This window comes from Stylophora pistillata, chromosome 4 (genome assembly GCF_964205215.1).
Source record: "Stylophora pistillata chromosome 4, jaStyPist1.2, whole genome shotgun sequence".
Classification (NCBI taxonomy): domain Eukaryota; kingdom Metazoa; phylum Cnidaria; class Anthozoa; order Scleractinia; family Pocilloporidae; genus Stylophora; species Stylophora pistillata.
Genome location: NC_142522.1, coordinates 44,749,656 through 44,774,795, shown reverse-complemented (window position 1 = coordinate 44,774,795; position 25,140 = coordinate 44,749,656). Strand labels below are relative to the sequence as shown.

The window sequence follows — 25,140 nt, the reverse complement described above, 5'->3', positions numbered from 1 at the left end:
CGTTTCATAATCAATTTTTTGTACATAAAAGAGAAAATATTCCTAAACTTCGTCACGTTTTACTCTGTAATGGGTTATTAGAAAGCAACCCAAGAAAACACAAGTCGCACGCACGAGGTGAGTGGTTGCTAGGAAGTATTGTGACGTCATGAGTAAGCAAAAGGCAAAGTGGTGCGTTTGTGTTTTTAAAATAGTGATATTTAGTTGATCCGATCTGTCATGTCAGAAAAAAATGCCGATTAGGATTACACAGTCTATCTCTTGACACTGTAGACGCCTGTAGACTAGGCTGGTACAATAAAGAGCCATGAAAAGTGGAAGTTCATGTGGTGCTTTGTGTCAGCATCCTGAATGTTGGAGATCGAACTTGCAAAGAGTGAAAGATGCTGTTAGACTTAGAAATGGAATCCAGCCTGGTGATTCATTGGAAAGTAAAGAATTCCATACTTTGTCTGAAAGGAAAAGATTAGATGATGGTAAGAAAGGAGACAGAGATCAGTCGGATGCTTGCACGCGCCGAATGTGTTTGTTACACGATTAACAATCAACACGAGTTACGTTAAGTTACCTTTGAAACCTTTCCTGTAACAGCTGTACACGTCTGCATGTGTTTTTTCCTTAAATCGCTTTAGCTTTAGGTAAGTCGGGGGGGGGGGGAGGGGGCTATGTAATAAAAAAAGAAAATAAAAGAAAGAAAGCTTGGTGATATTTACCGACTATTATCATTTGTCACACAATTTTGTCATTTGATTGGGACACAATCACCATGTCACGATTCTATGCAGTTCTGACTGCTTTTTGTGTGGTACATGTTTATCCTTGCTTTTTTAGTGGCCTGCTTTTGTATCTTTACTCTTATCTCTTCCATGGGATGCAGTTGTTGGGAAATAACCCAATGTAAGCTTGCATACTGAGATACAACTTTATTTACTGTTTTGAGAAAGTTGGATGTATTGTTTCCAAACTCGTCTTCCAGTTGAAACTTGGATTGAGAAGGGTTTCTAGAGAAGTGTTCCTATTTTACAGCAAATTGAGGATAGAGGGATGTTTTTATTTCTTCAAACATGCACTCAACTAAATTATTGGTATTTCACACTGGAAGTTCAAATTGAATACGAGAGGTATCATGTATTTCTAGTATTTATTGAAAATGAAATATTTTTTGTTCAACATGATATTTTCCATGAAGGCACCCTTCCAACACTGAAAGTTGTTGATGTCTTTGATGGAACAAACTTGAGAAGTAACAGTGCAAGACATGGTAGCAGCATATCACAAACAAACAGATTCCATCACAGATCAGCATCGTTACCCTCATTATCACCGGATCTTAGGTATAAGACATGAATGTCTTACTTGTATTGAAGTTTAGGCTGACAGTTCTTTTGTTGGATAGAGAATGAATGATGTAATTAAATATTAATTGTGTAGAGTAAGGTGACTCATTAAGTGCAGCAGCCAAAGGCTTTTCAAATTGCAGTAACTTATCTCAACATTTATCAATCAACTTCTCGTTGATAATCATTTAAACAATGTGTCTCTAGCTTGTCAAATGAATAAAGGCTGATAGTTTCGAAAGAAACTGTTTGGAGCTGCGTCGGTGGGAGTAAGGAAATAATTTGGATATATCAACAAAGTTGAAATGGTAAATTAGCCACCGTTATGATTACAAAAGCTGACGTTTTGAGCGTTAGCCCTTCGTCAGAGCGAATGGCGAAGGGCTAACACTCGAAATGTCAGCTTTTGTAATCATTACGGTGGCTAATTTACCATTTCAACTTTGTTGATATATCCAAATTATCTAGCTTGTCAAGCTTGACACTGTCGAGTGACTGAGTCTTAGAAAGCATATAACTTCAGCTTCCTTTATAAATTCATTATTACGCACCTGCTGCAAACAGCAGCTGAGTGCAGAGTGTTGAACTGATCTAATGAGTCGTGGTAATTAAATTTTCAAGGATTGTTTTGAATGTAATTTGATATTATTATCCAGCGATCATCAGCATTCATCTACAAGCACTCCATCTGTGCGTGTACCACGTCCATCTCCTGTTTCACCAACAATGTTGACAGATTACCAGAAACGTATGTTATGGAAGAAAAAGTTACAGGCTGTCAGAGAACCCACTGGTGGTGAACTTAGGAAGGAAAAGGCTTCAATTGTTGGTGTTCATGAGTTGTATGAAAATGATGAATTATTACAAGACTGGAAAGATGTGTACATTGCTTCAGCATATCTTATATGGTGCCAAACTAGCAAGGTAATAACTCATTCATAATGATTGTAATTTGTTGACTCTTTTAATTCAAACATTTTCAAGGCTTGCAGTTACATGAATGTTTTAAATAATGTTGTTGAAACTATAGAGCTGAGAAGGATAGAATTAAGTAAAATCCTGAGGTAAAATTTTACGATATTGTCATAATATGTAATATATACCTATATTTTAATTTGTTTATGTTGTTCACTGCATGTCCACCAAGCTAGCTGTTTTTCACTTTATTCTGTTAATTTTTAGAGAAAAAGAAGGAAAGCAAAAAGCACTGGGTAAGATATCTCCTGTTTTAGCTGCTTTGGAGTCATATTTTTTTTCATATTATTTGTAGTCAGAAGTCTTTTAAATGTTTCTAGAAATTGATTGAAGTTGAAATAATTACAGGTATCTAGTTTTAGATACATGTTGTTAGTGGCAGCTATCAAGAGCAGGTCATAAAAAAAAATAGTGTAACACCAGCATAAGAGGATGCACTTGGTGTTATAAGAGCTTATGAGATCACACATGGAAGATCTTGTGTGGAATCAACATCAGTGAGCTGTAGAAGATCTCAGTTCGTTATACTTTTGATATCTTGAGCTGTGAGTTGCTGTACATGAGATAAATGTTGCCATTACCTAACAGTATACCTACCTTGTTTGTAGCATGTAGGATATACATTTTGCCCTATTAGGTGTACTGACTTCTACATGGATTCAGGCTTCTCCATAAACAATTATTGATTTTCAAACCTTCTTTTGCAATGTGCCTTTACGTCTGATACAGTTTATAGTTTGGTTAGGGGGAAGAAGACCTTTCAACAAATCCAGTTTATCTTTGTATGTTTTTGGTGTTTTCAGATCAAATTCAAGGAGGAAGGATCCTCACAGAATTTCTTTTAAAGATGTTACAGAGGACATGATTCCAGCTGCCATGGAAAAAATAAAGCCAGTAAGTTTAAACTTTGAATGGATGTTTTCAACCTTATTGAAGAGAATGTCAACCCTTTTAAAATATTGACCTGTATTTTTCAATCTACTGTTAAGCTCAGATAACTTGGAATATTGATAGGAGTATATAATTGTTAATTAGGTACTAAGTGTATATAAAATTCCGTGTAAAACAGTGAACCTCCACAAGAGGCTTTTAGGAGAAAGCTATCAAGTTTGTGGGTTTATTATCTGTTGCCTAGTAGTGACATCTTTTGTTTTCTGATAAATTTAAAAATCATAATTTTGATATTGATTGGTAGATTTGACCTAAGTTCATAATGATATACTACAATGAATAAATAAATCTTAAGTATAAGATAGTATGAGATATCCATGAGACAATTTTTAGAATATTTTTACCAGGAACATCCAAAACCTCGCAGATCTCCCACTGTTGGACAACCTTATAATCCTAGTCGTGGAAGGTGTCATCCCAAAATGCATATCCAGGACTTAGACCTCTCCAGTTATGGGTATGGTCTTTATGAATAAATACAGGATATTTATAGATTGATAGCTACTTTACATATGAAACTTTGGACCAAACCATTATACATAACATTGAACATTGAGCATGACAATGTTAAGAATCCTAACTGGCCGAAAGCCAAGGATTTGCACTTGGAGCTACAGCGAAACAAATCTAGGTAGTGGTCATGGTGGGACTCAAATCTGGGAGTGGTGGATTGTGAGTCTGACACACTGACCACTCAGCCATGCTGCCTCCTCAAAACAAAACTTGATTTATGACTTTGAGCAAAGACATCATCCATAAAAGTTGAGAAATTCTGGAAACACTTTCTAAAATTGAGGTAAACTTACCTTATATTATTCTCTCTCCTTCCTTCTTTCTGGCATATAAAGAAATTTAATCTGTTTGGGTCATCTAATAAGGATAACAGTTAACAGTTTGACCTTACTGTCTTGTAAGTGGGCTTCATTAACTCTATGTTTTAACAAATTTTAGTTTTAACAAAGGGTTATACATGTATCATAAGTAAAGGACTGTATGGCCAGTGAAAAATATCAATTATTAGCAGATAACTTGACTATACTGTAAGTAAAGGCTGATAGTTTCAAAAGAAACTGTTTGGGGCTGCATCGGTGTGAGTAACGAAATAATTTGGATATATCAACAAAGTTGAAATAGTAAATTGGCCACCGTAACGATTACAAAAGCTGACGTTTTGAGCGTTAGCCCTTCGTCGGAGCGAATACTGTAAGTATTTGTATGCACTCATAAGTATTTTAAGTTTCCATATTTATTGTAAGTAAAAAAAAAATAAATGTAGTATATTGTAAAAAGTAAGTTTATATTCATGTAATGATACTTTATCTGTTAATGCCTGACGTGCTTCAAACTTGACTATTTAGGGTTACCAGTGACTGAGCATGCCATGGTTGCCTTAAATTTGTTCCTCTTTTGTAGACTTGGAGATTTTGGAGACTTTCCCAAGTCAGTGATTACTGGAATCATTCAACATTTCAAACCAAGGTATGGTTTAGGATCCCCAAACCTGTAGAAATTGTCTGAATTCATGCCTTGCATTTGAAGGATAGCAGTTGACCAACTGGCTTGTTTATCAGCCAATCTCCAAGGAAAATTTCTTGAGAATTGTTAGCATCAGTCTTCAATTATCCTCAGAGGCTTGGGTGTGTCTTAGTCATTCTGACAGTTACCCGATAAACTCGTTAGCCAATCTTTTAACAGTTTCATGTACCATATTATTTAACAAAGGGTTATACATGTATCATAAGTAAAGGACTGTATGGCCAGTGAAAAATATCAATTATTAGCAGATAACTTGACTATACTGTAAGTAAAGGCTGATAGTTTCAAAAGAAACTGTTTGGGGCTGCATCGGTTATTTTGGGGCTGCACCACTTATTTATGCAGGAAGTCTCTTAAACCTTCTATTTTTGTCCGCCGTAAGAGCTAAAAATAGCAGGCTTATTCATTTGATTAATGGTCAATCCAAAGTCTAAAAAAGTGAATGTACACCTTTATATGTATTCTTGGTTTTGAACTCAAATTGGATGTCTCCCAGATACGCTGTAGTGACCATACCAGTTTTACTAAACGTTATCATTTGTGCCAATTTTTAGCCAAGTCGCTGTCAGTCATGAATTGCCTCTGGGACTAGAAGTTCAACCAAAACAACAATCAAGTCCAAGAACAGCTACTGATCTAAGTACACAATTCAAAAGTATTGAAAACTTAACAGGCGATACTTTGGAACAAACTTTGCAAGATGAAAACTCGCGCATGCTGCTGGATATTGACATAAACTCACACTTTACCCCCCCTGGGGACGAAAAACTTACTGAGGAGGAGGGTGGGCTGAAGATCAACAGTGAATCGAAACAAGACACTGACCAACTGCAACCTCAGCTGATCAAAACAGTCATTGATAGACTTGCCGGCAAACGAGGTCGCGAACTATTGCCTCTTGCATCTGTGGGTGTTCCCTTTGAGCATCGTGCGAAGTCTAAGTTACATCACTGTGTTAACTCCATTCCTCGTAACCTGGATTTGGGCGTGGCATTGGAACCAGTTGATGTTGTATCAGTCACACCAACTCCCACGGGAACGCCAAAAGAAGAGATGGAAGGTCAAGAATCTCAGCCGTGTACCTTGGCTAACAGTTCCCCAGACGTGGTTTTAGCCAATGGCAGTGAGTACATCTCGTCTTGTGATGATCAGATGAATCTCCATTGGCCTGTGCGAGGTCACATGACATCTGCACTCAGGTGAGTTGCCCGTGAGTAAGTAACTTGCTTTCCTGCAAGGATTATTTTGGTCCAGTTCCAAGGAAGTAGCGGGATTGCCTGTAAGTAGGACGATTTCATTTCCGAGTTCAAAACGTAAAGGCTTGGAAGTGCGACCTCCACTTAACTTCAGGCGACTGTGCAGGAGCAAAAAGAAAAGTGAATATAAGGTAAATGAACTCGGAAAAAAAAGTAACAGATGAGGGAACTGATTCTATCCGTAATCAACCTTTGTCACTTTTTAAACATCACCATTACGGTGTTCGTAGGCACAAACTATCAGAGAGGCAAAGATCTCATTGGTTTTGTTTTGTTCTCGCTGTAGATATTCTCCAGCTCCAGTGCATGCTCCGGCTCCTACTCCCAATAGCCCAGACAGACACGGCCAGTACTTCTCCCGTACTCCACAGAGTAGGGAACATAACAATTCCGTCACTTCTCGCTACATTAGGAGGCGAGAGACTTTGACCAGTGTGTATGACGAGGACGAAGCCGAGACTAGCCGAGAGGCCCTGGGAAGTCCTGAGGGGGAGAGAGTGGAAGAAGAATTTGCTGTTGAACCAGTTTTTCTGACGGAAGGAGCTCTCTCTCGTGACCTGAGTCTGGTTTTAAACAAGAAAGATGCACAGGAATGGCCGCAAGATAAAATGATAATCAATGTAATAGAGAACAGCGATGACATGCCCCGAATGCTTCGAAGTCCAAGTCCAGGGAGTAAAACTTTCATCCCTCAGGATATTCTCGCTGAATTTCAAGGAGATCCCTATGGGAGAAAAGGAATGCATGTGGCAGGCCAAAAAATGACAGGAAAACCGAACATTGTGAAAGAGCCTGAAACAACAACTGATTTGCGTGGTTACATGGCACCGGCTTGGAGAGCTCCGCGCTCAAGGACACCCATTCAGCTCGTAGATACACCCTCAAGGCGAGCCCCAAGACCTCTAAAACAGCCCCCGAAGGAAAGTTTGCCGAAGTCCTTAACTGTACAGCCTCTTGCAAAACACGTGCTTCGAAGGCCAAAGAGTACCCCTCCTCGTATGAGCTCTCCCAAGGATTCAGGAGAATTGTTAGTGCATCAGATTCTGTCGGATTCGACACTTGGTAGTTTCACACGAGATGAGCCAGGGAAATATTCAATGGACACACGAGCTACATCACCTTCCATGGATACTTCTGGCTCCATTCCCCCTCCTCCTTCCCCAGAGCTAACACTGGTAGCCCCAGTTGTTCCTGGTACCCCTAGACTGGATCCTGTCTGTGAAGTAGAAGAGAAAAGCAGTATTACTTCAGCTGGTCGGGTTGATGGCACAAGCCAAGTGGAAGGTGAGAATGCTGTGGCTAACCTCTCAGAAGTCGAGGATGGAGACGAAGTTGATGAAAGCAACGAAGTTGACATTGGTCAACATTCAAAACACATCAAATCTGAGAGTAATAGTGAAAAAGAGACAGATCTCGCAATCACTGAAGAGACAGAAACAGTTGAAACAAGACAAAACAAAGACTCACAAGATACTCCGGATATAAATTTAGATAGAAACCCCGTTTCTTTATTTGTTGCTGGTGATGAAGCAAATCTACCTGTAACAGAAACTGATGAAGTAATACAGAATGAAACTGGAGGTGATGAAAAGGAGTCTGAAAAACAAAACGACAGCAAGTCTGCTAATGAAGATGCAACAACAGAGGAGTCCGGTGAGAGAGAACAGGCTGAGAAGGACAACACGGATCTACCCCAGCCCCCTGCGTCACCAGATATCGTCAGCACTCCAGATTTCACGGAGGGATTAGACTTAAATCTTGATTTAGAAGCAGAGCTTCGTGCGGCCATGGAAGGCCTGGATGATTTAGGCGATGGGGAGGAAAATGGAGAAAAAAGGACTTCCCCAGAACTGGAGCCTTGGTAGTGACAATTCCTCTAACATCTGTTTGGTCGTGTATGCTTCATGAATTGTACTATTTGTGTTACATTTAATGACAGAACATTGAAATACAGTGTAGGGGTAGATTGTAAGAACCATGTAATTATATTGAATTTTATGTTTTACGTATATTTTATCAGTGTGGTGTATTTGCAGTGGAATATATACACATCTTTTGGTCAGAGTGATATGAAAATTGTACATCTGTCAAACATTTTATTTATTAGACGCCGCCAGGGGATTATGAACACAAACACTCTGACACAAATTAAACTCAAACTACACTCGCCGACTGGAATTATTGCGGCATTGTTAATCCTACTGTCTTAACTAAACACTTAACGATATTTGAGTAGAATCTAACAAGCCCACTTTCAAGTGATCTATTTGTTTTCTAAGAGAGAAAATATATGCAAAATTTCTTTTTCCTCTTTAATTTGTTATTCATGACGTTAGCGAGCTTTCAACAAAGTACATGGCGATAATTTTATGCCTCAGAAGTGTTGTGCTCTTTCAAAAGAGCCATAGATAGTCAAATTACTCAAATTGTCAAAACACAACAGATCAAAGGGCGCCAGTAGGCCTAGCCATTGTTTGAGACGTTTTCGAAGCAACTTTTTATTCTTTGCACTCAATAGTTGACCAATCTTTATTGATTGCATCGGTAAACGAATCAAGCCAAGAGTTTGCCAAGCAGCAGTTTTCACATTGGCCCGTCACTGTTCCAAACAAGCAACCTACAAAGAGCATCTTAGGTCTCCACTTAAGGTTTCTTACAAAGAGACTTCGTTACGTAAGCTCAACTGATGAATGTTTCCAAGGCTCTCTTCGATTGTAGTGGGTCAACTTTCCCTGAGTCGGAGAAGGAAAGAGGCGTTTACGAACAGTTTTGCAAATGTTCAATTCCTCCTGAATCATGGCACACAATGGGCGAAGTGGTATTTAGTAAACTGTTCTTAATCATTTCACTCTTGGGAAATACACTCGTTATATTCGTTCTACAGCGAATGAAGCGCAACGGACAATGCGGATCCATGAAACTGCTCATTCAAAACTTGTGTTTGGCCGACATGGCTGTTTGTATCGTGTACAACATAAATGAAGCAATAGGAATCGATTCAGAGCACTCTAACACACCTGTTTGTAAAATTATTGGTGGCTTAACATGGACCACACTCTCAGCTTCATCCTGTTTAATCTGTTGTGTTTCTTTAGAGCGTTACCTGGCGGTGGTGAGACCATTTGACTTTACGCTCGACACACGTCGCACTGTGTTCATGATAATATTTTCATGGTATTATTCTCTCTTGTTCACTCTCCCCGACTTTTATTTCCTTAAGAGATTGGAAGCGCCGTTTTGTGGCCGAGGATTAATTCCGTTTTGTTCGTACGACTTTTTCCGAGGTACTGACACAACAGTGATCCTACTAACTACTCTTTCAGCTACCTTCCTAGTTCCGCTGGCTTTTATCGTGTGTACTAATGTCGCCGTTATTCATGCATTACTGCGTGGTCAAGGCTCAAAACTTTTCAGTAAGTTCCGCCCCACAACCGACCAGCGAAGACGAGGAGTCGTATTAATTGTATTTCTATTAACAGCCATATTTGTGTTATGTTCTGTTCCCTTCGCTACCTACTTATTTTTAATCGCGTTGTCTGTTGCTGTGCCCAGAGAATATGCTATAGTAGCTTATTATCTCATGCTATTTAATAGTACTGCGAATGCATTTGTCTACTCTTTTTTCAGTGCCGAGTTCCGTAGGAACTGTAAAGAGTTGTTTTCTGTAGCGTTTGGATGTTTGAAGCGTTTAGGATGTTGTTTGTAACGTTTAGATGTTTTGCACGGAAAGCAAAACCGGAACAACAGCGAATTAAAGAGCAACGGTACAAACATCACTGGAAAAATATTTAGTGGAGTTGTAATAGTGATCTGTAACCCTGTGTGGTCAGATAAATATTCAAATTAAATTTTTGCATCTCACGTAAATCTTTTTACCAGGAAAATATTGAAAATTCATTTCAATATGGGGGGCGGGGGGCATTGAAAGATAGTTTCTTTCATTTCTATATAAACTTACAATTATATGTTGAGTAAATAGGAATCGTAATGGTCCAAAATATCAATATAATTTAGAAGTCCAAATTGCCTCAGTCAGATGTTCATATATACTTCTTTTAATCTCATGGTAATATGCTATTTCAAGCTGTTTACGATTTTTCGATTATCTTTGTTACGCAGTTCTTGTTAGTCTAATTGCAAAACATCACACGGTTGATTAAGGACGAGGCACTGGCTTACAGTAATTTACGTGGTCATCGAACGACTAGTAATGAAGGGATCATCAAAGTGTGAGGAGCTCACTCAACAGCGACCTCCGTCTTTTATAATCACCTGACGTTTTGATGGCTTCTTCAGTCTCAAAACTCAGCATATTCTGATGACATGCTGACGAGGATTTAGAATAAACGACTTCGTAAAGAATCTCCCCCTTCTCCTGAAAATTTTAAGAATCCGGCAAGTGATTAAACTCATGTTTATGTTTAAAATAACACAATGAGAGGTATTAATGTCGTATGACTTGTGTTGAATATTGTAACAAAAGTCAGAACTGGATAAGTCCTTTATTAGAAGTTGGAGAAATGATTTTCTTTTTAGGGACGTCTCTCACTAGAAAACCTGGAAACTCAAGCAGATGGAGAGGAGGACTTAACCATTACTCTACAGGCCCTTCGTACTTTAAAAGCAGGTTATTCCTTAGTCCGGCCTAACCCCTTTCATTTAGATCGATCGCCTTCATGTACCGCTGTGCATGATTGCAGATAAGAGGAAACGTTACGAGTAAATGGCTTACCTCTAGCCGGTCCAAATTTTGTACTAGTTACCAGAGTCTCGGGAATTAGAACGGAATTATCTTTTGACGGTGGATAGAACTCATAATTAAATACAAATCTAAAGAATCGAAGGAAAAAAAATCAGAGGCTACGGAAAGCGGCCTGGTGCAGGGTTTTGCAAACAGGATCCACTATGATCGGCATTGGTCCAGTTCTTGTCACAAAGAAAAACGAAATTTAAAAAAAGAAACACATAATCGATTGACATTTTAAAAATATATACATTAATGTATTTTGTTCCAGATTCTAACCATCTCAAGAATGTGATCCTGCTGGCCACACCCAACTGTCCAGTCCCCCTCACATGCGTCACCCACTAAAGTCCACTTTTCCGGTGTGAAACGCAGAACGCGACCATCTAATGAATGGAGTAATGTGGGACGTTATTGGTACTGTCTGTGCATTGAGGTTGTGAGTATTCAAAGGATTTGGTTTTAGTCTATGGAGGGATGTTTCTAGGCCACAATTCCGTTTGACCGATCGCAATCGTTCGATCCTTTGAACGCAAGTGACTGACTTGGCAATCCGACAGCGCTTTGAGTAAAATCCATTCTATTAGAGACAACGCGTTATGTCGGATCTGGAGGACATTGAAGATATATTTGAGGTAGGCAGATGTATGTTAGAAAATTCATCTCTATATCTCTATTTCGGTGATTTGGAAGGTTGTGAATTAGTGTCTAAAGTGTGGAATGTTTTACAAGCCTGTTCCGCTATCGTGACTTTGCATGGTTCAATTCTACGTAAAGTCAATCTTTTCACCCGGCTGTGACTGCAAGTTTATCTAACCTCGGAACAAGTAGGGACATGCACATCATTATTTACACTATCCTTACAGCATACTTTTGTGATTGAATGAAGTCACAAGTAATCCCACATCCACTTTATCACTCTGTTTGTTTTAGTTTTGTTTGTTCAGGTATCAACTCCTTATAAGGCTAAAATTCCTTTTTGCTGCGAACGTAAATGTACAGGCTCTCAACTGTGAAGGCAATTATCACCAAACAGTCATCTACAGTATCGTTTGTTTGTATGGTTTGGATAGAATTATCTAAGTATAAACATGCTTATGAAGAGTGTTTTACAAAGTTTGCTCAAATTGAACGGTGCTGTGACGTCATTAAGTTAGCTTAAATCCTCTCATTATTTTTTAACAATTTTTTTTTCAAATCCAAAATTATTGGCAAGTAATTCAAGAACCCGTAGTCATCTCATGTTCGGCACCCACTGGGTGAAATTTCTAAAATAGATAAAAATGGTTGAATGACGAAGGGATTTCTTTTGCATGAGACAAGAAGCCATGGAATTGTTGAAGTAGGGTACTAGAAAAATGAACACAACAAGAGATATTCCTACTACCACTACAAGGGTATGATAATGATAAATAAACAGTATACTTAATAATAAAAAAATTCATGAAGTATAATCTGTTATTACAACCATCAATATAATGTGTTTTTTTTTTAATCTAAATTCTTAGTGATGTTTATTAATTTTATTACTTGTTAGGGATGGCTAGAGAAACCGACAGAAGATGATGCTAAAAGCAAAGGCTGGTTGAAAAAGTCTTTCACTAAGAAATGGAAGAGGAATTTCTATGTGCTACGGAAATATTGTGCTGGAGACCAACCTTTCCTGCAGTGGTTTGATAGAGAAGAAGGATGGCAGAGGCAAAGGCCACGAGGGACATTAGAATTGTTTCCCAGATATAAGGTGTTCAAAAGAATGGAACAAAAGTCAAAGCAGTATGTGTTTGAGATTAGTACTGATACTGAAACATTGACATTGGCCGCAGAGAGTGAAACTGTGATGGACCTGTGGGTGATTCAGTTACAAATGCAAACTACCTTAAATCCACGGGTAGCAGGTTAGAGTCAAAGAAACCTATTTGTACCTCTGGTGCTTCACACTCACCAAACTACTCTCAAACAGGTTTCTGAAATGCTAAGTCTAAGAAAGACAACCAGTCCTTCTAATATCAGTATGATGTATCCCAATTTGTCTTGTAGGTGAGGTCTTCAGAGTCAAAGGCAGTGGCAGCCGACAAATGCAGAGAGTAGGAGCTAAGGACCAACAGTGTCTCCTGCATATCTCCAGGTGGGGTTTGTCACTGGCTCTGGAGTGTACTCGAGCTGTTCTGGCTCAGTGGCCCTTGACAACAATTCGAAACTATGAAGCTCTGGATTCCAACGAGTTTATCTTTGAGGCTGGCAGAGCATCACCTATGGGTGAAGGGAAATACAACTTTGTCACACGCAATGGTGATGACAACAAGATTTTTGATGTGATAGACAGTTTTGCTTCTGCCCGTGTCAGGAGGGGAAGGGACTCCCGATCCCCAGCAGCTTCAAATGAGCTGACAGAAGATGACATTGAACGTGCATATGATCAACTCAGGTTTAGCCTCCAAAACTTCTCAGGTAATGATGATATTATGACGGTCATTGTACTTAACTACTCAACATTACAACTGAACTCTCTTTGGTTAAAGATATTAATTTTTCTCCAGGAAATCGAGACAGATCTATTAGACATGTGAACCAGAGCTTGCCTCGGCCCATCGATACAGGAACACCACCACAACAAGCATACAACCACATAGGCAGATCAGATAGTATAGGTAGTGCACACAGTCTTGGCAGCTTCTCGATGGTCTCAGAATCTGCTCTAAGCTACAGTCGTCTGGAGAGGCTTCCAAGCTGGGGTTCCCACACATCCAATTCAACCTACGTGAGGGACCAGTACAACACACTTAGCTCGGTGCAGACAGAAAACACTATACAGGAAGGAAGCTATGACACATTAGCTCGCTCACCAAGTACTTCAAGCCGTAACTTTTCTCAGTCACTGGTGAGGGACCTCAAAAATGCTGTATAATAGTAATTCAGCTTTCTTTGTTATTTTTACAAGGATGGGTTGTATTCCTCTTAATAGACATAAATATGTTTGACATCCTTTGTAACAAAAGCTACCCACCATTGTATCTTGGAAAAATGGGGGACTTTAAGTTGGTGGAAATTTAATTATTCTTCTAAAAAACAATCATAAGGATGAAAACAGAGAGAAATGGTAATGCGTAGCTCAAGGTAAAAGAAACATTAAGTGGTGATAAGTAGAGCCAGGTCATTCCATAGATTTCTGCAACCACACCTGGTTAGCTCAATTGGTTAGAGCGCCGGGTTGTGTTGTGTGGGAGGTCGAGGGTTCGAGCCCCAGCCGGACCAATGCTCGTGGTCTTAAAATAACCGAGTAGAATTTGCTACCTTACTATAATATCAAGAAATGGATAGATATTCTAGTCTTCTCGGATAAGGACAAATAAAACTGTAGGTCCTGTCTCCTGCAGGGTTAGGGGTAGGAGATATTAATTTCCCATGCATGTGATTACTGTGTGGTGGATGTCCTCCCCGGGGTGGGATGGTGGGTACAAAGGGGTTAGGTGTCAATGGGGACGAAAGTTCTGTTCCTTTCTCCTGCCATTCCCATGGCAAACAAATTAAATTCCTTAAATTCCTATAGGCTATTGGTTAGTGTTAAAACTTCAAACTAAGTGGTCATGGTACCATCATACTTGTTTGCTTTGTGGACGTGAGTGAAACAAAAAGCTGTTTTTGTTTTTTTTTTTTAACTTACAAGATGTTTTATACCTTGTTCTGCTTGCCAGACAGGCCTGACTCCATGATACATCTTGTGGTGTTTACAGGACACAAGATCTCAAATGGAACAAGGACATTTGATGCAGGAGCAGCCATCTGCTGGCCAGAAATCACATGGGGCAAAAATGGCACCCACTTTACCCAGAAAGAAGAATGAATTAACAAATGGTAATGAGCATTCAAAAGAATCCAGGCCAACTCCAACAAATGAAAAACCACCCAGTGTACCAAGGTCAGCACAGCAAGTGGCATCTGATGATCATTCTGAGAGAAGACAAAGCTTTTCACGTAGTGACAAACCTATTTCTGTAGTTGGCTCTCCAAACTTTTTATACATGAATGCAGCACATTCCTCTAGTATTGAGGTTTTGCCAGCTCTCTATGCTACTGTGGATCTTAGTAAAAAGACAAAGAACAAAAATCCAGCAGACAGAGCCTCAGATAGTGCAGTGACTCTTACAAGACATCAAAGTAAGAGCTCTGATAGAATCTTGGAAGGGTCACCACCAAAAGTCACCCACTTTGCAGCTTTTGCAGCAGATACTGAGCATAAAGACTATGAAGATGCATTCATCGCCATGATCCCTCCACAAAAACCTTGCACTGAAAGAGTTTCCTGGGCACAAACAAGCCTTGTTAACCAATCAGACCATCAAGGAGAAAGAGCTGAGCGTGTTGTTAATCTGCCTGTATTGCCTGAAAAGAAAGGCTCATACATGGGTCAGGTAGAGGCATTGGAGAGGACATTAACAGAAGTTTCACACCTTACTCAACAAGAAAAGTGACATGTCACCAGAGTACCATGTGTGATGGAACATCTTAGTTTTTAGATTATGATGTAATTGTTCTTCTAACATTACATGATATACAATCATTTCATACAGTAATAATGGAGCCAGTTTTGTCTAGTACGGTATTTTTTTTCCATATTCCATGAAACGGAATTTAAATAAAGGGTTAGCTCTTATTAAAGGACTATTCATAGTTCCTTTTCTTTTTTTGCAAAAAGGGATATTAATAAATTAGAAGTGTCTGCATTAAGAGGGTGGGAAGAAAAAATAACCATAAACTGTATTATTTTGTTGTGAGCTGCATCAAGAGGAAATCAAATTTCCAAGTAAAGTTAAGTGGTCTACTTACTGGTCACCTCAGAGAACCGGTCTAGTTTAGCCAACCGGTCTAGTTTAGCCAACCGGTCTAGTTTAGCCAATCGGTCTAGTTTAGCCAACCGGTCTAGTTTAGCAAACGGGTCTAGTTTAGCCAACCGGTCTAGTTTAGCCAACCGGTCTAGTTTAGCCAACCGGTCTAGTTAAGCCAACCGGTCTAGTTTAGCCAACCGGTCTAGTTTAGCCAAGCGGTCTAGTTTAGCCAACCGGTCTAGTTTAGCCAAATGGTCTAGTTTAGCCAAATGGTCTAGTTTAGCCAACCAGTTTGATTCCTATTTTGTAATTGGCCCTAATACATCATTAGGAGATGCTTTTTCTTTCTTTTTTTTTTTTCAGGAAATATAAAAAATTATGAAGCTTAGACTAATGGATTCAGTTTATACACAATCATTGTATCTGTCATGGCAGTTATGTTTATACATATGCCAAATGTTTCACTCCTTTGGTTCTTGTGTGTTTCCACATAAGTCAGTTTCAGATTCTTATGCTTATCTTGTAAGTGTAAGTCATGCCTTATCTAGGTTAGTCAGTTTCAGATTCTTATGCTTATCTTGTAAGTGTTAGCCACGCCTTATCTAGGTTAGTCAGTTTCAGATTCTTATGCTTATCTTGTAAGTGTAAGCCACGCCTTATCTAGGTTAGTCAGTTTCAGATTCTTATGCTTATCTTGTAAGTGTAAGCCACGCCTTATCTAGGTTATCTCAGGAAAACACTAACAAAGAGTTCATTTACTTTATTATCAAAAATAGATTTTGCTCTCTTAGTTAACAAATTAAATTCTATAGATACCTAAATCTAAAGTCACTGCAACTTTGTGCTACAAGATACTTGTCAAATTAGTGGTTAACCTTACCATGAGCTCTTACCAAAGAAGGATTTATGAAACCTTATCTCTTGGGCCTCAAGGAAGATTTGGTTGGTAATTTGTATATTAAGTTCCTTTGAATGTGTCAATACATGATATGCTAAATAATTTAGAAAAAAGCCAGAACAAATCAAAAGATATTTTACCCTGAGCCTCTGGTTTTTCTTCTTAGAAGTATTCAAAACAAATTTTATTTATATATTTATGATTCTAGTTGAAGATGTTGTGCCGTTACTTTTATGTGAAAATATGTTGTTTTGAAATAAATCTCCACTTGAAAGTAATTCTAATATACTCAAATTTCTTACTTTTATTGTAAATCTAGAAACAATTTTTCACCCTATCATTGTTCATTGATTGTTTGTGATGAGATAGTTTGTACTAAAATATATTTGACAATAGTATGATATTTTTCCCTCTCTTGGAAAAGCCTTTGGCCTTTTCAAATTTTCTAACCAAGTATTATGAAACAAGATAATTATGAATAAGTATGTGCATTCTTTCAAGAAAAAATAGTTTTCATGGTTTTATAATTTTTGCTCAACATATCTGTTACCTGAAACTACCGAAATTTCAGCAATAATCTACTGTTTTGTTCCATTTTTTTTGATTTTCAGTCTAATATTGTAGTAATATAAAATTATTAATGTAACAAAACAATAAAAAATGAAAAAAACATTTTTCTCCATGTCTTTAACAATTCAGTAACAGGCAAATATCTGCATTCGTGGAAGTATTTAAAGATTAAACCTGAAATTATTTCAAAATTTTGTGACTGGACCCTATCTGTTCAGTCACATCTTTGAAAGAGTTTCAACCAAATTAAATGGAAAAAGAAAAGGGATCCCTCTAACTATATCCCACTAGTGAGTCAGTAATGAATGCAGAGATGTTGAAATATTGGAGAAACTACCTCTAGTTGGCTGGCTACACCTGAACATGGAGCCTAATCAGTCAGAAGTTGATCTTAAACTTAACCAGTATTTTGCAAAAGGCCCCATACCTCACTGGCCTGTAAAGTTGCGGGATCTCCTTTTCAGTACACCATGTGAAGTTAGTGTCAAGTAAAATAGGAAATGAGAATAACGCTTAGGCAATTTTGTTGAGATGGCTCGTAAATGATTGATAAAAATAAATTTTAGAGGAGGGCATGGCACCCATGTGAATTCAAGCATTCCAGTACTATTCAAAACAAGTCATCATTACAAATATTTATAAAATCAAATTAATCTTTTCCTCTATCAAAACAAATTGGTGCAAAATATATAATATATATATACCCAATGACCTCAAGTGGAACCAAGCATGTTGAGTATATTGTTAGAGGGGCTAATAAGAGGCTGTAGGCCTTAAATTTAAGAAGTCAGGGCTCCATCATACTGACCTAGTGCAGATATATTGCTCATTAATCAGATCTATTGTTGAATATGCCTCACCTGTGTGGGCAGCTCTACCTGACTATCTATCTGATCTTATTGAAGCTGTTCAGAGGAGGGCATTGTGGACTATCTTTCCAGATAATGGTTATGAGGAATCCTTAGCTTTGTCTGCCTTCCTTACCTAAGTCAGCACAGGGATCTTGCCTGCATCAGGTTTGTCAAGGACCTTCCTAATACTGAACTTTTAGGGTCTCTTTGCATGGAGGAAGTAGTTCCTCATGGTTACAATCTTTGCTCAGGGGATTGCCTCTTTGTAGAGAGACCCAGAGTTAGGACAGATAGATTCACAGCTTTCTGTACTAATAATTCTTCCCCATAAGGAATAACCTTTGAGGGCATATTTATGATTAATTTTTTAATGTAATGAAATTGTTGTACATGCAGTTGAAATATTATTTATTAAGGGTTATTTATATTATTCACACATGAGAAATTGCTGAAATATTATCAGTGTTATTTATATCATTGTTACCAGTATATTGTGTGTATAATTTTCTGACCCACACTGTATTTCAGCTCTGCCTGCAAAAGTGTTGATTGTAAACATATCTATCATATCTATCTATAAAAAAAACAATAGCACTGATAACAAAATAGCATACTGGGCATCTTGTAAGTTCCAACAGATAACTGAATTTGCATTTTGCAAGTTCTCAGTCTACATAGTTGTGAAATGCTTTTGGCTCTAGCAAGAGAGCCTAACTATTTACCAACAACTACAAATACTTAATGTTTCTTTGGACTTTTTTTAGCTTTGGTGATTTGTGAAGACTTGGGTTTGACCTGTGCTGTGTGTTGTAATTTGTCATAAATATCCTCCCCGTGATCAGACAGTGATGATAATGACCTTCCAGGTTTGTTGGGTAAAGTCCCACCAACAGAAGCATTTTCTGCCAAGACCTCACTGCCTCTTTGCTCTGCATTCTCTTCATATGGAGACAAATCATCACTTCCTTCTCTGGAGAGCATTTTGGGTTTCCTTGGTTGTTTGGTCAAATCTAAACCTCCTGCTTCCAGGGAAGCCTTCAAATTTGAAACATTTCCTTTCCCTTGCTTCCTAACATCCTTCAGACCAGTATGTCCTGAAAATGACAAAACATCAGGGGCACTAGTTTTTCTAGTCTTGCAAGGACTTGATCTTTTCACTGGGATTGGAGGATTTTTCTGTGTTCCTTTAGGGGACAACAGAGCTGAATAACTGATGCTTGCATAAGAGTCGGGGTCATCCAAGGAAGATGTGAATTGAGGAGTCTTTGCTGGCGATGATGAGACATCTAAGGGACAGCGTGTTGAATGATACAAGGAAGTAGAGTTGCCTTTCAACCCTAAGGTATCTTTTCTGGCAGGGTTACTGGTAGTGAGAAATGATCTTTGAGTTGGAACAGGCACACTTGGACTAGGTTTACCTCTTGTTTTATCAAGTGTATCATACATGTTGTCATCATCTCTGGGGGAAATAGAGGCCATAGTTTTATTGCCCAGTGTATTATACATCTCATCACCTATGCCTGATGATGCAGTCCAACTTTTCGGTCGATTTGGAATTGGAGATGTACCTCCTCTTGCTACATTAAGTGTATTATACATTTCATCACTGCCTTGTTGTGTTGTATGCAGTGCAGAATTTCCCAGACTAGACGAATCCAATGTATTGTACATGTTGGTTTCATACGTCAGCTGTTCAGACGTCCTTCTAGGAGGTGCTAGTGGTCTCACTTTTGAAGCACTATCCAGCATGTTGTACACTTCATCTTCTGGTTGGGATTTCTGAAGCATTGACTGCTCAGGTGTTTTTCTTACAGGAAGTGGTGGATGTCTTTGTGTATTTAGTGTGTTGTACATATTATCAATTTCATCTGGTGTTGAGTCAAAAAGCTTCCTGACAGCCAACTTTGGTGATCTGACAGATGCTTGACTATTAAAATTTCCTTTGCGAGGAGGCAATACTGGTGAGCCATGATCCAGAGCATTGTATGTTTCCTCAGGAGCTGATGTGCTTGATGGCAATATGTTTCTTTTTGGAGAGGACAAGGTGTCGTACACATCCTCACTTTCCTGGATACTAGCATGTGGCACAGAGTGCAAAGTCTCTCCAATCACATTGTAAACATCATCTGTCTCTTTCTGATGTGTACCTGTTTGAGGATTGGGACCCTGTCGAAGGACACTGTACATATCCTGTCCTTGATGAGGAAAAGCAGGGCGCTGATCAAGAGCATTGTACTCGTTTGCACTAACAGGTTTTTTGTCATGTTGGCTGATCCTTTGTTTCTCAGATCCATGCATTGGTTGACTCTGTGTGTTATACCGATTCTCATCTGAGGATGCAGCTTGAGATGCAACTTGACCACCATGCACTGGACCTGTTCTTGTCATATCACGTGATGGCAGATGCCCATAGGGAGCAGCATATGTGTCTTTTAATGAATTTGTGTTACTTGATGTAGTCACAGGGATGCATGACAGCTGGTCATACCCATCATCTACAGTCTCTTTACAAGTTGGCGATCCACTATCGTTTGGCACAGGATGTGTCTTCTTCAGTGTTTCATGGGAAGGTTTATGGCCTGCTCTGGACTTCACAACGTTGTCCAAGAGCTTATAAATCTCGTCATATTGAGGAGTAAAAAATGCAAACTTTCCTTCTCCAGTGGGAGCTCTTCGCCCAGCCTCGACTATGAACTTTCCTCTTGCACTCATGTATCGCCGCAAACATGTGAAAGGCCATGCCACAAGCAGTCTTCCATCTTTTGCACAGAGAAGTCGTAGCTCACTGTTTGCTACATGGAGATGACATTTGCCAGTTGCTCCCAGCTTTAACATCTGGTCTGTGGTTTCAGGATCCACATAGAATGAATTGACTGTTCAGGAAATCAAGAATACACTTAATAAAAAACCATAACTTTGTTCTTAAAAGGATTCCTTGAATCTTTGTAGCAGGGAGTTTTGAACTTATTTTCAACAATTTCAGCTGAGCTACATTTACATGAGATTTTAGATATTCTTTTGTCAAGAGTCGATTTATACTATAGGATAGCATTCATTGAGTATTTGTTATGAGCCTTAAGCTATTTATTAAGTTTCCTATTCATTTGATTAGACAACTAAACACATGAACCCATAAGCGTTTAGCTTTTATCATTCATTGTGTATTTAAAGTTGATGTATGTAGGTAGGTAGCAACAATGTGTCTCTGTGGTGATACCTGGAAACCTACACCTGAAGTTTGTTAACAAGTAGCAAGGAAGGTCTGCAGGAAGCTTATGGTTACATTTAAAGAACTTCAGAAGGTCAGAAATGTCCAGTCATGATTACCCTCAGTCTCCTTCAGTATGTATCCTTTCAGGGAAACAACTTAGAGATCTTTCTTTCTCAGCCTTTTTTCACCCAAAGCCAAAAAACCACAAAGGAAAGATTTTCTTAAAATCATTGTATCACATTATACTGTTACTGGCTAACTTAAAGTGCCTATAACCCCAAAAATGTTTTTTGGCCATATTAAATCTTCTATTGCACTGAGAAAAATGCCACAAAAAATTTTTGTGTTTGGTTAAAACCACAATTTTTTATGAATTTTCAAAGTCATGGAAAATCACATTTGTTCAAACACGACTGAGGCACGGAATTATCAAGATGGGTCTGGGTCGAGCACAGTTTGTGACGTCATTCCAGGCATTCCAACGAGTTTGTTTCAAGGACTGGATGAAGTATCTTGGCAGATATGCCTGATAAGTGCATTGTTTTCCGGTGTAGCAACACTCCCAACAAAGAAAAAAGAATAGCATTTCATCTGATACCTTTTTATGGGGAAGATGACCCGGAGAAAAAAAAGAGAAGAAAGAAGTGGGTTGACTTTGTGCAATTGAAGCATGCACATTGGAAGCCCACAAAATACTCGGCTGTGTGTTACAACCACTTCCGAGAAGATAACCATTCAGTCATGTTTTCTGCTCTGACTAGCAAGACTATGCAACGAAGGTTGCGAAAAGATGGAGTTGGAATCTGCGTCATTCCGACTGTTCACGTGTGGAATGTTGAGGAAACGAAATCAGCTGAAAGCGAGCAAAGTAAGAGAAAGGTGAGAAGAATTTACCAGATCAGGCTTTTGCAAAGGTTTCATCTCGTTGAGAATGTATAACATTGACTGAGATTGGATCAGAGCACCACTGCCGATGGCCTGGAATGACGTCACTAGCCCCAGTCTCTGGTTCACTTGGTCATTCCAAAAATAAACCTGACTTTGAAAATACATAAAAAATCATGGTTTTAACCAAACACAAAAATTTTTGCGGCATTTTGCTCAGTGCAATAGAGAGATTTAACATGGCCAAAAAATTTTTTTGAGGTTATAGGCACTTTAAAAACACACAAAGATGAGTATCATTCTCTCCATTTGAAATTCTGGACATCTTTCTGTACATGCTTCCTCTTAGGCATGTTTTATTATAGTTCCAATGGAGAGCAATCACTGACTGTGTGTTCTGTAAGAGACCCCTCTTAAGTAATCCCCTCCCCTGTCTGAAAAGCCCCCTGATTAGAAGTCCAGCTTTCCATGATACCTTAAGGTGGCTCATACCGGTTTTCATCTTTTTGATGGTTTGTAACTTTGAAAGAATACAACAGAAAGACTGACCAAGGCCAGTTGAACACTTTTACGGGGTTGAATTACATAAGCATTGGTTATCCAAAAATAAGTGTCATTTCGTTACTAACAGTTTCCATGGCAATGCTTTCATAGGCTTATTCAGACGCATTTTTTAGCTTGTCGCTTAAATAATTCGAAAACTAACCCGGTGACCCCTTGATTTTTTTCAGTGATTGCTTTTGGGACTTGAAAACGAAAATGCACAAAGATTTTTAAAAAAATTATACAGAGCGGAATTTCAGAAAATCTACAAAAAGGGTAATTTTCACACATCGCAAATTTCCTTCTGTAGAATTTTCTAGTTTTTTTTCTGATGATTCCTTTCGACATTATTATCATATTGGAACAATAAAAAGAAGGGGTCACCGGACTTGTCTTCATGCAATAGCTTTCGTGAGTTTAGCAATTTCCACGCACGTTCTCATGCATTTAAAAATCTGGATTCTATAAGATCGACATTTGCTCATGATCTGTTTTAGCTACCGCTGACAATTGCGTGTGCTCACACGAGCACCTACGATCTGATGTTTACAGACGTTTACTGCTAAGAAAATCATTAAACGGCCGTCAAAGACAGCCTCCCGAGCTCATCTTAAAAATCCTACACATGAATTCTGGCTATATCATATTATTTTCCTTGAAGTTTCAAAGTCTTCTTCCACTTCAGGTAGATTATCCTTCACTCGGGTTCTTCTTTTTTCGCCGTCGCAAGATTTCATATCGGTTGAATATTTCTTTTAAATGTGAAGTGAAGCAACCTTTACTTCTCCGAAAATCGTCTTCGTTATCTTAATTTCTATCTCCTGCATTCACAGTGGCCGCTCATCACATCAAATACAAGCTCTTAGGTAAACTTCTCACAAAAGTAGAAAAAATTCCACGCGCCGCCAAATTTTCATCTTTTGATCTCGTGCTTCTTTCGCACGTTTCTCTCGCGCACATCACGCAAGAGTGACCTGTTCCCCAGGCGAGGAAACTGGTACGAGCCACCTTAAGGTATGGCTCTGACTCCACAGTTACTATGTACTGACCTTAAAGTGCACCTACACCCAAAAATTTTTTTTTGCTCAACGAAGTAAGCTTATTTTTTTGAGTATTTCTGCGCAAAAATTTTCTTATTTGCTCAAATCTTCAATTTTCTATGCCCAGTCAAAATACGGAAAATCGGCCGCCATCTTGCCCCACGACCGAGTTTAAAGAGGAATGGCTCTAGTGGGTAATGTGACGTCAAATCGAGAACACGAAAGTCTGCATTTCACACATTTTCACTTATTTGGGAAGGTTGTAGTCGATAATTGTCCGAAAATATGCCGACTAAGTGTGTTGTAGAAGGATGTAGCAACGTGCGAAATTTGCAAGAGGGTATCGCGCTTCATACATTCTTCATACAACACACCTAGTCGGCATATTTCGGACAATATCGACGACAACCTTCCCAAACAAGTGAAAATGTGTGAGATGCAGACTTTCGTGTTCTCGATTTGACGTCACATTACCCGCTAGAACCATTCTTCTTTAAACTCGGTCGTGGGGCAAGATGGCGGCCGATTTTCTGTATTTTGACTGGGCATAGAAAATTACAGATTTGAGCAAATTAAAAAATTTTTGCACAGAAATACTCCAAAAAATAAGCTTATTTCGTTGAGCGAAAAAAAATTTTGGGTTTAGGTGCACTTTAAATCCTTACAACATTCACAAGTCAATATTGTTTAATTTACCCTTTCATGCCTTCTACTCCTCATTTCTACTCTTAAAATTAAATCAATGTGTTTGATTTGTTAATTATTCATGATCTCAGACTGCAGTCATGAATATGAGCAAATGTCATTAGGTATGTCATCTATTCACTCACCAACATTCTCTCTCTCCAAGACAACAATCCACTGATTAAGTTCATCTTCAGAATGAGCCGCCAAACGATAAGTATGATCAATTGTTTTAATTTCAAAGACAAAATGACGCTTTGGTTCGTGAACTTTTATGATTTCATACCCGGGATATAGAGCTAACACTCCTTTAGGTTCTGCAGTCCGCCAGTTCTTACTGTTACCAACAGAATAGAACTCCAAGCTTCTGATGTTACTTGCCAATATGTGCTTGAATACAAAATATCGCCGCTTCCAATCCTTTTTCCCGTGATCATGCGTGCATTTCTCAAGTGTCCCCTGTCAAAAAGATTGGCCACAGATCACAAATGTAAGATTGTATGCATTGCGAAACAAAACATCTCATGAATGACGAGATTCATTCAGTGCAACAAAAGTCAAGTTCTTTTGACGTAAAGGTGGTTTAATTATGCAGTAAAAGTTTCCAGAAACGTTACAAATGCAATTAAGGATGTAAACATTGTAGATAAATTGAAAAGATCGATGCAAATGAAATACAGACCTCATGCAATATTCGGACCTCCGCATTCATTATGCTTCATAATAACTTCCTTCCTAAAACTCCGAGTTAGAGATTGGGGACAAGTGATGTCATTGCCCCACCAGCACCATCCCTACACCCCTTATTACCAACTTTTTGCTCTCAAAACATGCAA

The 25,140-nt window shown here is 38.7% G+C and overlaps 4 protein-coding genes across 6 annotated transcripts; 3 read left to right on the top strand and 1 right to left on the bottom strand.

The window, feature by feature from the left end:
- Window positions 1-76: 76 nt before the first annotated feature.
- LOC111326612 (uncharacterized) lies at window positions 77-8,222 on the top strand. 2 transcript variants are annotated; one of them, XM_022930643.2, is made up of 9 exons: window positions 77-476; window positions 1,190-1,334; window positions 1,994-2,261; window positions 2,520-2,548; window positions 3,116-3,206; window positions 3,611-3,720; window positions 4,677-4,742; window positions 5,354-5,998; window positions 6,342-8,222. In XM_022930643.2, the coding sequence occupies exons 1-9, from the start codon at window positions 308-310 to the stop codon at window positions 7,918-7,920; spliced, it is 3,102 nt and encodes a 1,033-aa protein (XP_022786378.2). In that variant the 5' UTR covers window positions 77-307; the 3' UTR covers window positions 7,921-8,222. The 2 variants fall into 2 exon arrangements, with proteins under 2 accessions (XP_022786378.2, XP_088612140.1); XM_088756014.1 differs by lacking the exon at window positions 77-476 and adding an exon at window positions 621-638.
- Window positions 8,223-8,365: 143 nt separating this feature from the next.
- Window positions 8,366-9,916, top strand: LOC111326616 (C-X-C chemokine receptor type 5-like). The gene has a single exon (XM_022930650.2). It carries the CDS (start codon window positions 8,742-8,744, stop codon window positions 9,759-9,761), a length of 1,020 nt encoding a protein of 339 aa, XP_022786385.1. The 5' UTR covers window positions 8,366-8,741; the 3' UTR covers window positions 9,762-9,916.
- Window positions 9,917-10,058: 142 nt separating this feature from the next.
- LOC111326615 (uncharacterized) lies at window positions 10,059-17,192 on the top strand. 2 transcript variants are annotated; one of them, XR_015999678.1, is made up of 6 exons: window positions 10,059-11,434; window positions 12,337-12,694; window positions 12,837-13,247; window positions 13,337-13,677; window positions 14,531-16,170; window positions 16,287-17,192. XR_015999678.1 is itself a non-coding variant. In XM_022930649.2 (5 exons), exons 1-5 carry the CDS (start codon window positions 11,399-11,401, stop codon window positions 15,266-15,268), a joined length of 1,884 nt encoding a protein of 627 aa, XP_022786384.2. In that variant the 5' UTR covers window positions 10,059-11,398; the 3' UTR covers window positions 15,269-17,192. The 2 variants fall into 2 exon arrangements, 1 of the variants encoding a protein (XP_022786384.2); XM_022930649.2 differs by having other exon boundaries at window positions 14,531-17,192.
- On the bottom strand, window positions 16,368-25,116 carry LOC111326613 (uncharacterized). Its single transcript, XM_022930645.2, has 3 exons — window positions 24,987-25,116; window positions 24,451-24,763; window positions 16,368-20,814 (listed from the first exon to the last, which is right to left on the bottom strand). Exons 1-3 carry the CDS (start codon window positions 25,014-25,016, stop codon window positions 18,680-18,682), a joined length of 2,478 nt encoding a protein of 825 aa, XP_022786380.1. The 5' UTR covers window positions 25,017-25,116; the 3' UTR covers window positions 16,368-18,679.
- Between the last annotated feature and the right edge of the window lie 24 nt (window positions 25,117-25,140).